The 16,351-nt window shown below is 33.3% G+C and overlaps 1 protein-coding gene across 2 annotated transcripts in view; it reads left to right on the forward strand.

Moving 5' to 3' along the window:
- The window catches only part of LOC130892802 (muscarinic acetylcholine receptor DM1), a 56,451-nt gene that overhangs the window by 13,883 nt on the left and 26,217 nt on the right, over positions 1–16,351 (forward strand). For both annotated transcript variants that reach the window (XM_057798431.1, XM_057798432.1), the window contains exon 3: positions 13,753–13,945. In XM_057798431.1, coding sequence (XP_057654414.1) covers positions 13,837–13,945 — 109 coding nt within the window. In that variant the 5' untranslated portion in view covers positions 13,753–13,836. The remainder of the gene's footprint in view (positions 1–13,752; positions 13,946–16,351) is intronic.

The following is a 16,351-nucleotide window of genomic DNA, read 5'->3' on the forward strand; positions in this document are numbered from 1 at the left end:
ATGTGGGAGTCAGGACTGGTTCACACAGGGTGATATCAATGGCTGAGCATGTTCCTGTGTGTATGTCAATTCTTGTTGGTCTTCCGTCATTTAAGATGTTAAGATTTAGGGAATTTATCATGTTGTCAATTGTTTTGCCTCGGGCTGTGGTATAGTTTGATCCCCATAGTGTATTGTGAGCGTTAAAATCACCTAAAATCAATCGAGGACTTGGAATAGTTTTTAGAACTTGTTCAAGTTCTGACGTATCGATATTTTGGTCTGGGGGTATGTATAGAGAGGATATATATATTCTTTGTGGTATATCAACTGCTACAGTTATTAATTCAATATTGTTTGCTATAGAAATGATTTGTTGTGTGTTATATTTATTGTGGACGTATATTGCTACACCTCCAGATGCCTTTCCATTGTACGTTCTATTTTTGTAGAAGCAGGTGTAGTTTTTCAAGTTGTAATAATGTTGATTTTTAAAATTGGTTTCTTGTAAGCATATTATGTTTGGTGATAGTTCGGAGAGTAGGTTTTTAAGCATTTCGAATCTTCTGTAGAATCCTCTTAGATTCCACTGTAAAATTGAGTTATTATTAGTCATTATTCCTGCGATGATTCAATTGATGATTCAGAGTAGTCTTCTATTTCTTGTGCGATAGTTGACGGGTGTAAATTTAGCTGTCCCATGATTTTTTTCCTGATTCTTGTACTGATGCTTTTCATTCTTTTGTTTGTAAAATATGGATGCATGTGTGCGAGTAGTTTTAAGAAGCTTTTTGTATCTTCTGTATATATTTTTGATATACTTAATGGATCTTTTGTTCCTATTGCATTTTCGAAGAAATCAACGGCTTCCGCGAAAGTTAAAATTTGGCTTTCGTCTTCAAATATTTGTTGTGCTGACTCCATTAATTTGTAGTAAGTACTTGTTTGTGTATTTGATTTGTTGTTTACTATCTTTTTCGCTTTCTTAATTGTTTGTTCGTTTGGTTTATTAAATGTATCCTTTGTTTGTGGTGTAGGTGAAGGTAGAGTTGTGATCTCAGATAAGGTGCGTTTTGTATTCGTTGTATCTGTATCCATGTGTATTTCTGCTGATATGGTTAGTTTTTTAGAATATTTGCTATCGGTTGTGGATTGAGTGGTATGTTTGAGGTTGGTAGGAGCTATATGTGATGGTATGTCTTCTGTTTGATTATTCACATTTGTTAGGTTTGTTGTGGTCGAGTTCGAAACTGAAGGTTTGTTGTAGATTTGATTGACGATGTTTGTTGATCTTGTTGTATTAGTGTCCATTGGTAATGATGTATTGTCGGATGTAGTGCTTATTGATGTGTTCTGACAATTATTAGAGTTATGTCCTGATTCGTTGCATAAAGAACACAAATGGCTATCATGCGTTAAGAAGATTCGGTATGTAGTATCTTCAAAATTAATAAGAATCGAGGTAGGTATTGTGATTTGTGTGGGAGATATGTAAACAATACGGCGAAAGCTTAGAATGTGTTTAAAGTTTGGGTTAGAAGTACCGATTTTGAGGAATGTTATGGAAGACGACAGATGGAGGCCCAATTGTCTGAGTTCCTTTTCGATAATTTGATGAGGTATAGTTGGACAGACGTTCGATAGTAGTAATCTTTCACTAGGTGTTATAAGTCGACGTACAGAAAGAATTTCGTTATTCACTTTGATTTTTCCATTGCATTTTGTTAAAAATTCGTCCACGTCTTCTTTTTTAGTTAGATATATGCATATTCTATTATTGGTTATTCTTGATGAAAATGTAATTTTGCTGGGATTGATAATAGTGCCTACGGCTATCAGGTATTCTTCTAATTTTACTCCATTTAGTGAGCTAATTACTATTGCTTGTTGTTTCGTTGGAAAAATTGTTTTTTGTTGGCTTGTAATGGATGAATAAGATTGTGGAGGGTTATTAGGTAGGGTAAAAGTAAAATTGTTTGTGCTGTTTTCATCCATCTTCTTTGAATCTAATTAACATATTAGTACTTAAACCGGTACTGGTTTCTAAATGTTGTTTTGCTGATAAGCGGCAACAGGTTTTGTACCTTGACTAACAACAATCGTGTTTGATTGTTAGCATTCAAATGTTGAATTCGTTATGAAGATTTTAAATTTGCTTACTTTGAGATGATATATATGGGGTGATGATTGCGATAATGGTTGTAGTTTTTTTTTCACTAAATAACTATATTTACACTTGTAAAATGATTAATCGACGAGAGCTGATTTTTACACGACTTTTCGATGTTTTAACAGGACCGTCCTACAACAATAATAATTTATTCAAACATCAAATTAGTTATTGTAGCAGTCATAGCCACCTAAATATAACTCCGAAATTATGGCATGTAGGTATAAGGTACATCAGATGGAAAATGATAAGTATTTCTTAAGAATTTCGAAAAGCGAAAAATATACAGGAAGATATATTTAAATAACAAAGTTTATTATTTTTCCGGAAAAAGAAAAGAGCTGACAACAATGTAAATACAACCATACTACCGGCCGTATCACAAGACCCTTGTATACAAAAATTTATAATTGAGGCGTTCTATACATAAAACTCTGTATTAATTAATAGTTTAGGAGCGTTCTAGCAGAGGGATTGCGGCAATCAAAAACAAAATAATACTGTTTTCAATATATATTCCTAACATTCGAATAATTATGTCATCATCGAGACTGAAATTATTGTCAAACAACAATATAAAAATATGTATACAAGTATATTAAAAAATTACTCACATTAATCGACTAAGAATTGTAATGCATTGAAGTTTTCTCCTTTTTTTTTTCATTATCGAATTCAAAAATTAATATTCAAATTGACACATGACATAAATATGGGGTCAATACAGTGAATTTTCATTCGTTAAATCAGGGATGACCAACCCGCGGTCTGGCTTGAAACTTTTGCGGCTCTTAAGATTCATCGAAAATTTAAAAAAAAAAGTATTTTCGTGCCCATAGAATATTCTGGAATTTCCGCACAACGCGACTGTTGAAATGCGCTCAGTTTTAATTGGAAGTGTTGTAACTGCGCGAGAATTATTTATTTCATTTTATTCGACAACAAAACATTAATAGCAATTTTAAATATGAATGCTGTGCGATAATTGTAACCGTATATGCGACTTGAAATACATTTTTGTTTTCAACTTAATGAGCTTACTGTCTTTAAATTGCCAATTGCCGATTGTCTTCAACATTCTATTAAAATTAATTACAGATTGTAAGTTAAAACTATAACCAAAGAGATCTGTTCCTACCTGCACCGTGGTCTGCCTTGCTTTGAGTTAGTCACCTTCAACGACCCCAGGGTGTGAAACGTATAGCCTTAACCCTTCCAATGTGATAGTGACAACAGGTGATACCTTTAAGGCTGCAACTAATGACTAATTGGAAGATGTTCTTCAGCCAAAAAATATGATTGCAGAAATAGAGAATTATAGTGATGAAAATAGAAAGTATAGTGAAATCAAAAACACAAAATTAAAGTGTTTAATTTGCCGGGAATTTGAGGAATATAACGTTAAAAAGCATTATAAAGCAAAAACTGATTAATTTTCAAAATCTGATAGTGAAGTGAATCATCCAAAGTCAGAGAATCAAATCACGATTGAAAACTCAAAAAAAATTGGTAATTATTTAGAATTGGGGCTCCATCCCAAACTTACTCCAAAAATTTTTTGGCGCATATAGGGTTGTTTTTTAGTGCTACGAAAGTACTTTAAGGGTGGGGGAGTCACATATTTTCTATCATGATACCCATTATCTTATGCATATTGAATGTCAATAATTATCCAATAATATCTGAATACTCGGTCACCCAGAGCAATAGCACAAGAGCTGAGGTTAGGTTAGGTTGGGTTAGGTTAGGTTGGGTTAGGTTAGGTTGGGTTAGGTTAGGTTGGGTTAGGTTAGGTTAGGTTGGGTTAGGTTAGGTTGGGTTAGGTTAGGTTGGGTTAGGTTAGGTTATGTTAGGTTAAGTTATGTTACGTTAGGCTAGGATACGTTAAGTTAGGTTGAGTTAGGTTAGGTTAGGTTAAGTCAATCGTTGAAAGCTTAGCGTGAAGCATGTATGTATTTCTTTTATTTAATATTATAGGTATCAAGGACGTGACAGTTAAGATGGAAAATATGTGTCTCCCCCACCCTTAAAGTACTTTCTGAGCTCTAAAAAACAAAGCGAAAAAATTTTTGGTGTAAGTTTGGGGTGGAGCCCCAATTCTAAATAATTACCAAAAATTTTTAGTTCAGCATAACAGCAGCCATCCAATATTGTCAAAGTTATTTGATTGCATAAAAATGGAAACATGTTCGGATGGTGAATTTGTAAAAGAATGTCCGAAAGCTTTAACAAAAGGATATTTCATTTGATGAAAAATTATTTTCTAATATAAGTCTATCTCGACAAACATTAGAGATAATTAATGATATTTCAAACTACGTGATCGAATTCAAGATTTCAATAATTTTTCTTTAATATGTGACATAAGTATAGATACATCCAAATACAAATCAACTTGTAATATTCTTTCGAAGAGTAAATTGATAATTTCAAATAACTGAAGAAGTTTGAAAGGTACTATAAAAGGTGAAGATATTTTTCATTTTGAACACTGTTTATACACAAACAACATCTGTTATGGTTGATAAAGAAAAGGGAGCTGTAAAATAACTGATCGATAAAATAGTATCCACCAGGAAAACTAATAATTGCTGGAAAAGAGGTGATTTATTTTTAATCGAATGTTTGAGTCATCAACAGAATCTTTGTTCTCAAGTATTGTCAATAAACCATGTTATGCAAGTAGTCGTGAAAACAGTGAACTACATTAGTTCACATGCGCTTCCGCCTCAGAAATTTAAGTTCTTGAGAATTGGATTCAAAATACTGTGATTGTACTGTATATTTCAGTTATATCAGGTAAATAAGTTGTGGAAAATGTTTACAGGGATTTCATGAGTTACTTCATAAAGCTGACTTGTTTATGAATGATGAACAAAAACCAGTATAAGAATTAAGTAATGATGAATGGTGATATGATTTATGTTTCTTTAGTGTATATTAATGGAAAACTCTACCAATTGAATTCAAATTGTGTTACAAAAAAAGGAAATCCCTTCCAGTGGTGAAGCTAGGTAGCCAAGTGCCCATACCAAATTAAAAAATGGGGCCCCGCTGCTATGTAAGCTGATTAGATTTTATCAAATAAAAATATGAAATATACAAATACTTGAACAATGCTAAACTACTTACGGGGATGTATTGATATCTAGTTAGCCTAGACCAGTTCCATGCATAAACAAAATATTGCGTTACCATAGCAACGAACAATAACTTATTAAAAGTGTCAGTGTAAAGTTTGTTGTCAAAAAAGTAAACCAGAGTTACGCAATAAATTAAAAGAGAAAAAATGTCCACGGAAATTATGAAAATCGAAAAGTTGCAGTATCAAGCCATCATCAAGTACCTGTATTTAAAAGGGTTAAGATGTAAGCAGATTTACGAAGATATGCTTAATACCCTTGGTGATCAATGTCCTTCGTATGCGACCGTGAAAAATTGGACTGCAAGCTTCAAAAGAGGTAAATGTTCCATAGAAGATGATGACCTATCGGGAAGGCCAGTTTCTGTGTCAGTCCCCGAAAATATCGATGCAGTTCGTGACATGATTTTATTAGACCGTCGAATTGGGCTGAAACGGATATCTGAATATTTGGACATGAGAAAAATTGTTGCAAAATGGATGCCCAAATGTTTGAATGTTGACCAAAATCATGCAAGGGTAGACTACTTGAACCAAATTGTTACTATTGATGAGACTTGGGTACATTTCTACGATCCAAAAACAAAGCCACAATCGATAGAATGGAGACACTCTGGTTCTCCAAGACCTAAGAAGTTTCGGTTACAAAAATCTGCTGGAAAAGTTCTTGCTTCTCAACTGACAAAAAGTTTAAAAGGTCGTAAATTTTCTTCCAACGAGGAGGTAATAAAAGCTGTGGAGGTCTGGTTTATAGAGCAAGAAGGTTTGAAAGGTCTAGAGACGTTGCAGGTTCGCTGTAATAAATGTATCCAATTAAGAGGAGCATAATTTGAGGAATAAAATATTTTGACATTGAAATTTTGTTTGGTTCTATAATAGGTTTAGAATTTTTTAATATATCCTCGTAAGCTCTTTTTTGTGCACTGCAGGGTAGATAATAAAAATGTTAAACAGTAACTATATAAATTACTATTAATACTTGGTGTACGTTTTGCTAATAAACGAAATAGAGAAGATTCAAGGGATTATTATATAAAGGTTGGACTTACCAACTGACTAAATAACAATTATATTTACAATTTTTTCCTAGCTTTAGTTTTCGCAAAAGTATCAATGACTTCGTTTAAATCCAGGCTTGATGCGGTTTTTAATTGCTATTAGCGATAAATGACGGAGTCGAGTTTGGCCCATATTATTTCTTAAATATTTTTTTATTACTTTTAATTTGCTAAATGACCTTTCAGCTGCTGCAGAAGTAACAGGAATTGTAAAGAATTACTATTTCATTCTAGCACTCCATATTTGCTCATTATTTTCTTACGTAATTGGTGAATGCTTAAGTTAGTTGAGATAAAACTAGGTGGTAAATATAAATAAATTGAAATGAAAAACTAGGGCCTATTATTTATATCTAAATATTTTCTGTGGAATTTGTCACACTTTTGTAATAAGGTTGCTTCATCATTCATTCATTCATAAAAATTGAATAGTTCGAAGTCATTTCTATAAATTTGTAACTTTGCTTTAGTCTCTGCTAAAACTTTACTCGCCTCGCCCAAATTGATATCGCATTTTTATAAAGTTTTGGTTGCAAAATTGATGTCGTTCAATACACTGTACCATGAATTCGCAAAGCAACACGAATTCGAAATTTAGCGTTTTTGTGTTAATACTCTCTGCTTCACTACGCTTATCTTTATTACAACTCTTTAGAACTATTGCTGATAATGCTTCGATAATATCAAAATAACGAAGTTTTATTGCAGATATCGTATCGTCCATACTGGACCATCTAGTCGGATTTAGTGTTTTTAGAGTGGTGTCCGATTCGCCAGTGAATTTTGACAGTAGATCCCAACGTTTGATGCTGTTTCTACTTTCGATATGTCCCGTTCTATATCCATTATGATGGCAAAAAACGGTGACGCTCTAATTTGTTCTAGTAGATGGGTCTCGAGTTTGATCCCCAGTCATTTAATTTTGAATTGTTGCACTTAGATAACATGTAGATCCTAAAAACATAAAAAATAAAGTCCTGATATTAATTATTAAAAAAATAAAACGATGAAGAAACTCAGAAATAATTATTATTACCTTTGAGTAAATCCAAAACTTGCTGCAAAATCAAATAAAATTGAACCCCTATATTGACCAGTACAAAAAAGTTTATTGACTTAGCTTATTTACTCCTGATACAGCACTAATTTTTTAACCGTTCTCGAAAAAAAATTTTAACTCGAATTCACAATAACACGCACATCGATGATAAATAATAAAACGCACATATAACTCCGTCAAATTGACAATACTGCCATCCTACACAAAGAATTTAGGGGAATTCCCTAGGCATAACTTTTGAATTTCTCTCGACTGAGTTGTCATGATTGAAGTGGGGTTGGAACCTGTCATATTTATTTTGAAAATTGGAGAAATTTCTAAAAGTTCAGTTCGATCGGGATTTCTGGTAAGGATTCGAGGCCCCTCTGGGCTTGAGGGCACCGGGGACTGCACCACCTAGTTCCTAGGTAGCTCAGTGAAAAATCTTTGTAACGCCATCCGTATTCAAGATAAAGGGCGTTGAAGAATTTTGTACATTTTGCCGCAACTACTGGCAACATTGTATTAAAATTTCGAATATGTTTTAAAAGTTGATACATCCAATGTAGTTGTCTTGCGATTGTGGAAATCAAACTGTTGTTTGTTTTTTACTACAAATAACAGTTTGTTATTTGCCGAATTTAAAATTTTATTGTAGCAGAACAGGGCTGTCTTAGGGACCCATAGGGCGGCACTGGATCGTGATTCGAGTAATAACTGAAAACTTAGGTAGTTACATTCAATGTTTTGATCGCTACTAAATTTTTGATAGCATGGAATCCAGAAACCTGAATAATTTGAGACAGAGCATTATGCAAAAATAGTCAAAAATCCCCAATGATACTTTATTGTTAATACGTCAGCAATAATAGTGATTGTGTACAATTATATACAGTGATGAATGAATTACAAAAAAATATGTGATTTTCTGGAATGGTATCCAGAATGATTACCAAAAAAAGTGAATAAATCTGATCACTTTTGTCAAATAGAATGTTACTTATAGGTACTAAGACCTATTAGTGGATATGCGATAATATACAGTTAAAAAAAGATACAAATGGTGATAGATCACATAAAACCTATTTATCTAAGTTTTTCCCAGATAATCTGACCTTAAATCATTCCTCGATGATGATTAGTTCAGACGTAGACGATTAACAGCCAAGGACTGGCAGACACTCAAAATCTAGACAGCTACTCAGATCGACCTTGAACTCTGGATTGAAACATGAATCAGGATAGGATTTGAAGCATCATAATTTGTGGATCTCGGTAAACATGGAATGAACCCGAAAAATTCAAATAACGTTTCACTCTTCAACACGAGGATACAGTGAGACATATACAGTACAACAATAAATATTTAGAAACCCCAGATATCACTCCAAGTAACCTGACAGTGAACGAAACGAGTCTTTAGAATTGGTATGGTAAACAAAAATCGGGTTATTTGACTGTAGCCGGAACTAGTAATAACAATTTAACCTAGGGAACTAAGAGGTAATAAATATAAGCAGCGGTGTACCTCAAGGCTCGGTTGTTTGACCCACCCTGTGGAATGTTTTATACGACGATCTACTTCGAATAGCTTTGCAGATGATTTTGCGATGGTGGGTACAGAAAAAAATTAATATACCTCAATGCATAAAGTCAATCTAGGCCTGCTTGTTATTTGATATTGAATGGAGAAAATAACTGGAGTTTGGCACTTGTAAAGACAGAAACAGTTGTTTTAACAAAAATTAGTAAAATTGATCCTATAAAGTTCACTAGTCTTCTTCTTCTATCTTTGTAATAGGTAATTCTGCCCGTTTCTTTCTTTTGTTGTGCTTTTAAGTTATATTATCGCTCCATCTTTTCCGGGGTCGACCGAAACTTTACTACCCTATCATCTGTCATTCTACTTATATGATTAATCTTTTCCACATTACATGTTATTCTAATGTAGGTACTACTCAATCTGAGTGTGTTCCCCGTGATTCTCCTCAGTATTATTATCTCAGCTGTAGTGTGATGCCTAAGTAGTTAGTTTCCATAATTTGTTCCATTCTGTATACCGTCAATTTCTATCTTACATCTAATCGGTTCCAGTGACCAGTGACCAGTGTTTTTGTTTTTTAGGATGAAATTACCATGTTGATCTTCTTTGCTACTATGTTAAACTTGTGGATCAATCTTTGTAGATCGTCTTCACTTTCTGTTATGAGGATATCATCGTCTGCATAGCAGAGAATTTTTACTTCTCTATTTTCCATCTTATAACCTTTCTTGCTTTCCACTGCCTTTATTATTTTATCCATTATGAGATTAAAAAGTAGGGGGCTTAATCTTCCTGTATTATACTCGTGCTTATGTTTATTTCCTCTGTAAGTTGTCCGTCTATTCTGGCCTGTATTTTGTTGTCCTTATATATGTCTTGGATTGTTTTGATGATGTCGAACGGTATTTGTATATGGTATAACGTCTTTTAATCTAACTCTGTCAAAGGCTTTTGTTAAGTCAATTAAGCAAATGAACCCGGTCAATTATATTCTAGAGCTTTCTATTTGATTTGTCTAGTTACAAATACTGGGTCTGTACATGATCTCCCTTCTAAAACCTTGTTGTTCGACCTCAAAAGATATTCTTTGATTTATTAGTTAGTGATTTATTTTGGTTGTCATTTTTAGAGTAGTGTTTAAACAGTGGAATTAGTATACTTGTTTTCCATTCTTCACAAACTTTTTTGTGTTTTAATATTTTGTTAATGAACAGTGCCAACTGCTCAGTCATTACTTTCCCCATTTTTTTAAAGTTCATTTGCTATTCCATTACTGCTGCTAGCCTTTCGGTTTTTTAGATTTTACTGAGCTTCCTCCACTTCCTTTGTACTTATTCTGGTCTCTTCATCATTTCTGATTTTTGGTGTTTCCGATTCTCCTGTTGTGAATTGGTTTTGTGAGTACAATCTTTTTAGGTAGTCTATCCAAGTTTTTATTCCCATATGTTTTATTTCTACTATTCATTTCATTTCTTGTCTCTGTGGTGTTTTGTTTTGTTTTTTTCTCTTCTTTACATTTTTCTTTTACTTCTCAACAGAACCATGGCGTTTTCTTTTTGAGTTCTTTATTTTTATCCACCGTTTTCTTGCCAAGAGATTCCTTTCCTGCTTTTAGAATATTAGTTGTTACTTTTAGCCAGCTATTCTCTATTCCATCATCATCCGTGCTTCCATCTGCTTTCATATAGGTACTTTATTGAATCATCTTGTAGGTTTTCAACTCTTATTTTTGTGATGTATTGTGATGGTGTGTTCGGATTGTAAATTGATTTTACCATTCTTATTTTTCCCATGATTAATTTGCGGTCACTCCCTACTTCTGTCGAAGTTAGTGCTCTTACATCTAAGATTTTGGACGGGTGTATTTCTCTATTAGTTCGTATATAATCGATCATGGATCTATGTCCTCTTGTGTTTTCAAAGGTATATTTGTATTGGTCTTTATGTGAGAAAATGTATTATTTATGCGTAATTCATTTTTATTGCATAAATCTATTAAAAGGTCCCCATTTTCGTTCCTGAAATCTTCGTTGAATCGTTGTTTTATTCCTGGGATGATGTCATTTCCAATTCGAGCATTGAAGTCATCAAAAACAATCATGCACCTGTTTGATGGCATATCATCTATTGTTGTCTGTAGATCTTCGAAAAATATCTCTCTGATGTGTTCTTCTCTATTATTTTCCGGCGCATATATTACTATGATATTGATTAGCTCTTCTCCTAATCTCATTTTACATGCAACAATTCTCTTTGATACTAATTTAGCGACCCCTTCCTTGGCTCTTGTTTCCTTTGGAACCTCTTCTACTACATCTGGAGGTGATATTTCTTCTCCATTCAATTTTAACTTATCCTTCCTGCTTAGCCCGTTTCCAGTTTAGTTCTCTTTCTCTATTTTCTTCTGGGCCTGCCTCTTTTCATATCACCTTAACTGTTCTGTCCCCTTTCATTCTCACAATGTGTTCAAACCATCTCAACTATTGCTCAATTTTTTACACTGCACCCACTGCACGTTTAATTCAAGTCTAATCATGTCGTTCCTAATTTAATAGTGTCTCTTCTCAATTTTTGTCAGTATCTTTATTTCACATATTGTTATTTTTTGCTTCTATTTGTTAGTTAGCACTCAGGATTCGCAGCCGTAGATCAGCGTTACTTGTAATACTGGTTCGTAGATCCTCTTTTTTGTGGTTCTGGTTTTTTTGAGAAATACTTTTCTTTACCCTATTGACTACCTCTTCGTCAATTCTTCCATTTGGCTTTACGATTTTTAACGTTCTTGTTTTCCATATCTTGTGTTTCCACAGTTGTTTCTTCTGGTTTGTTTGATATTTTCATTATTTCTGTCTTTTGTATGTTCATCTGAAGTCTAGTCTGCTTTGTTTCATTTCATTGCTCCCCTTCCATATCTTATTTTGTAGCTCTTCTTCTGTGTTATCGAATATTAGTAGGTCGTTCGCATACATTAGCTCGTTTACGTAAATTGGTCTCAATCTGTTCTATCCTATATTTGTTTTCTTTACTTCTTTTTTCACTTCTTCAGCTTTTTCGTCCATGCCTAGAAGAAACAATAACCGGCCCAAAACGCCTCCTTGTCTCACTCTACTGTAAGTTACAAAACTACTTGTCCCGCTAACTCGTAACACATTCTCTATTTTTTATATATATGTTCCTAAGTAAGTATGTTTATCAGGTGTTTATCTCAAGTTTTCTATTTCTCATTATTTCCCATATATTTTCTTCGTTTATAATACTCTCTTTCTATAGGATTGAAACTATTGCAGTATAGCAAATTGTCAATTTCCTTGTACGGAAGGAATAAAATATAGACTTAAATATCATTAGGTTAAATATTTGATCGATATTTAAATTTTCTGGGTTTTTAGTGCCCATTCATGTACCTAATGGTTCTTTCAAATCGCGTTGCAATACTCTGAGTGCTAAAAGTATTATCGAATTTTGGAATAATATCCAAATATTCTTTTTTTGTAATAGCCATTTTATTATTTGAATTACTTGAAGGATAAAGTTTTGATGAAACTAATTTCAATTTTATTTCGATATCACTTGCTTCTTCTAGGTTTTAGCACAACGCAGTTGGCTTATTCGACTCGCCCAGCTTTATAAACTCGAATAGTCAATAAATCGTAGAAACTAACCGAATGTTCATTGACGCTCGTTTGACTATCCTACTGACTGCGCCACTTATATTTTTATTTACTGTAAACGTGTTTTCAGAACTGACTTTATTACTAACAACAAAATACTGCTTACAATTTCAATTCTAGACCAACGAATTAAAAAGTGTTGAGTCGACAATCTAAACTGGCTACTTAAGGGCAATGGCGTAGGTAACATATATTAAAACTCAGTAAGTTATAATTAATCTTACTTCTACACTTCACACTTTGATAGTTGGAATTTTGAAAATTCTCAACATTTCGGCTCCCACTTTGGAACCTTTATCAAGAGAAAAGTAGGGATAGGGTGGTTATTCTTTCATTGGTAAGAAGTGATCTGTGATCTCAATCTACCTACTCCACGCAACGAATCACCCATTTTTTTGGTTGATTCCAAGGCCTCAATCTGCCTACTCCTTGAAATTCCACCGAGGAAATGAAAGCTGAAATAAAAAAATATAAAATGAATCAAATAGAAAATAAAAATAATATGTTACCATCAAGATCACTGTTGACACTAAGACAATTACTGCTGGTCTTGAGCTATCTGGGGAGCTAGTCATCTCAACCTTGTAATTATAGGGAACCTATTGGCGGGTTTAGAGGTTTTGGCGCGCCTGGAAAATATATTATTGACGGGAGGAGCCATTAGGGTAATAGGGTAATCCCCTATAAGAGAATATGCTCAATGAAGAAGCCTTATTTCTTTGATCATTAACAATGGACCATGTTTCTTTAGAAACATCACGAGAATTAGCGAGTCTCCTATTATAATAAATATCTTTGGCAGCTTTTATTGTCTTATTTTTCTGTAGCTTCGCGTAATTTTTGAAGAAGACATGGTAGAATTGGAAACATTGACATATTTATATAACACCACAATTTCTTGTCAACTTATATTGGAATTATTATATTATGTAATAGGAAGAGTAGGTAGAGTAGATGAATAATTTTGTCAGTTCACTTCACATTTTCATTATTTTCATTAATCATGAATTTTCTGTTTTTTCAGCATTTAATACTAGGACGAATATACATTGGAAAATATTATAATTATGTTTACGTCATCTTGAAATTACCATGCATATTAATTGGACGTACGATTGTATACTAAAATTTCTTAATATTTTATTTACAGCAGTGATAACATCAACAAAAAACACAATGCTGCGGCGACGGTGGCGCCTGGGCTCCTCCGGCAGATGTTTTTCGTGACGTGAAGATGAACTCGTCGCTATTGGTGACAGACGACAACTCGTCTTCAGTTACAACAATTGATTCTAATGATCCCACGTATAATATAACAGAGGTAGTTCTTTTTGGCACGATAGGTAAGCTAAATTTATTTTAATTTAATTGAAAACTATAAGTGATTTTGTGATAAAATATTAGAATCATATGGTTCGAAACACAACTTTGAAAATGAGAATGGAAATAAATATCATTCCTGCCACTCTACACGACTTGTATAAAGTATTTTGTGTCTTATGACGCACTGCCTATAGGTGCTAACTCCATGAGATATTTAACATTAAGATGGGCTACTTTATCGTTCATTTTGATGAGTTTAGGAACATACAGCTGTTTGGTAAGCCCCAACGTCTGGGCACATTAACCAAGACAAATGCAAACGAATGGAAATATTCCTAAACCAATCCCTATGAGCATATCAAGTACACCTACACACCTAACCAAATTTTCACAAAAAATTATAATAATTAAAATTTTACATGTGAACAAAATGATAAAGAGTTCAATGAAAATCTTAACTAGGTATAATGAAAATTTTCGTAAAAGTTAAAATCTAAATTCAAAGTGGTAGTAGAAATTGATAATTTTTCAGATAAAACAGAATTTACCTTTAATTATAATTAAAAATCTACTATTAAAACTCCTCGTAGATAGAGGCTTAACAAAATTATTGTTGAATCCTGATATTGCTTTTCAATATTTTAAAAATAATATGAAATATTATTTTTAAAATATTTATCAATTTTCAAACTCAATCTCAAGAGGATTCTTTTACTTTTCCAAGCTTTATAGCATTTAGATCAAATCATAATTTGAAATTTCATAAAATTTTTGAAGGATTGATAGGATTAGATGATTTGAAAGTTAATTAATTCAATATGTATCCAGAACATTGAATGATTCTGAAAAAATATTTTACGAGGGTATATTGAAAAATTCCTAACCTACTATAGACTCAAACAAAACATCAATGTCAAAATATTTTATTACTCAACATATTCTCCTCTTAATTGGATAAATTTATTACTGCGAACCTGCACCGTCTCTAGACTTTTCAAAAAAAAATGTTTCTTCTTGCTCTGTAAACCAGACCTCCACAGCATCTATTACCTCCTCGTTGGAAGAAAATTTACGACCTCTTTACTTTTTTTCAGTTGAGGAAAGAAATCTGGTGAATAAGGGGGGTGTTCTAGTAGTAAAAACCCTAAATCACGAATTTTTTGCATGGCAACATGAGATTTGTGTGCAGAGGCGTTGTCCTGCAAAAACAAAACACCTTTGGAAGCTTTCCGTGTCTTTTCCGTTCAATTTTTTCATGTAGAGTGGTCAGTAATGTCGAATAGTAATCTCCAGTTATTGTTCTACTCTTATTCAATCCAATCAATCATGCTAACTCCATGGTAATCCCAAAAAACTGAAGCAAGAACTTTTCCAGCAGATTTTTGGACACGAAACTTCATAGGTCTTGGAGAACCAGAGTATCGTCATTCCAAATCAAGCACAGATCGAACGCGATGCTTCTACCTTTTCAAGCTTTTGGTCAACATTCAAACATTTCGGGATCCATTTTGCAGCAATTTTTTTCATGTCCAAATTGACGTGAACTATGTGATGAACGCGTTAGTATGAAATGTTCAGTGCTTCAGATATCCGTTTTAGCCCCATTCGACGGTCTAATAATATCATGTCTTGAATTGCGTCGATATTTTCGGGGACTAATACAGAAACTGGCCTTCACGATCAGTCATCATCTTCAATGGAAATTTTACCTCTTTTGAAGCTTGCAGTCCAATTTTTCTCGGTCGCATACGAAGGACATTGATCACCAAGGGTATTAAGCATATCTTCGTAAATTTGCTTACCTCTTAACCCTTTTAAATACAGATACTTGATGATTGCTCGATACTCCAATTTTTCGAAGTTCATAATTTCGGTGGACATTTTTTTTCTTTTAATTTATTGCGAACTCTGGTTTACTTTTTTGACGTCAAACTTCGCACTGACACTTCTAATAATTTATTGTTACGCAATATTTTGTTTATGCAATGATTTTTAATTTTTTCCATTTTGTCTCGCTGCGCAACAATCTTTTAAATTACTACATAATTTCCAGCGTTTTCTCTCGGACACTTATGAATTCTGCTACTCGAAATCTTTATGATAATTACTTGTCGCGATAGGGTCAAGTGCTCTCCTTAATTGTACACTTTAATTGTCTTGATATTGAAAATATTATATTTCTGATAACAAACCACATAGTCCGGGATCCGGCAATCTCAAAAGATTAACTAGATATTAATACATCCTTGTAGCTTTTATGATAGCAAAGAAGAAACCACATATTATCGGTGAAGAATTAATAAAACCATGTGTCCTAAAAGCCACGCAGATAACTTTAGGCGAAGTTGCAGAGCAAAAAATAAAGTCCATTTCTCTTTCGCATAACACAGTCAATCGTAGAATCGATGACATTGCAGCAGACATTA

The sequence above is a fragment of the Diorhabda carinulata genome, chromosome 4 (assembly GCF_026250575.1).
Source record: "Diorhabda carinulata isolate Delta chromosome 4, icDioCari1.1, whole genome shotgun sequence".
Taxonomy (NCBI): Eukaryota; Metazoa; Arthropoda; class Insecta; order Coleoptera; family Chrysomelidae; genus Diorhabda; species Diorhabda carinulata.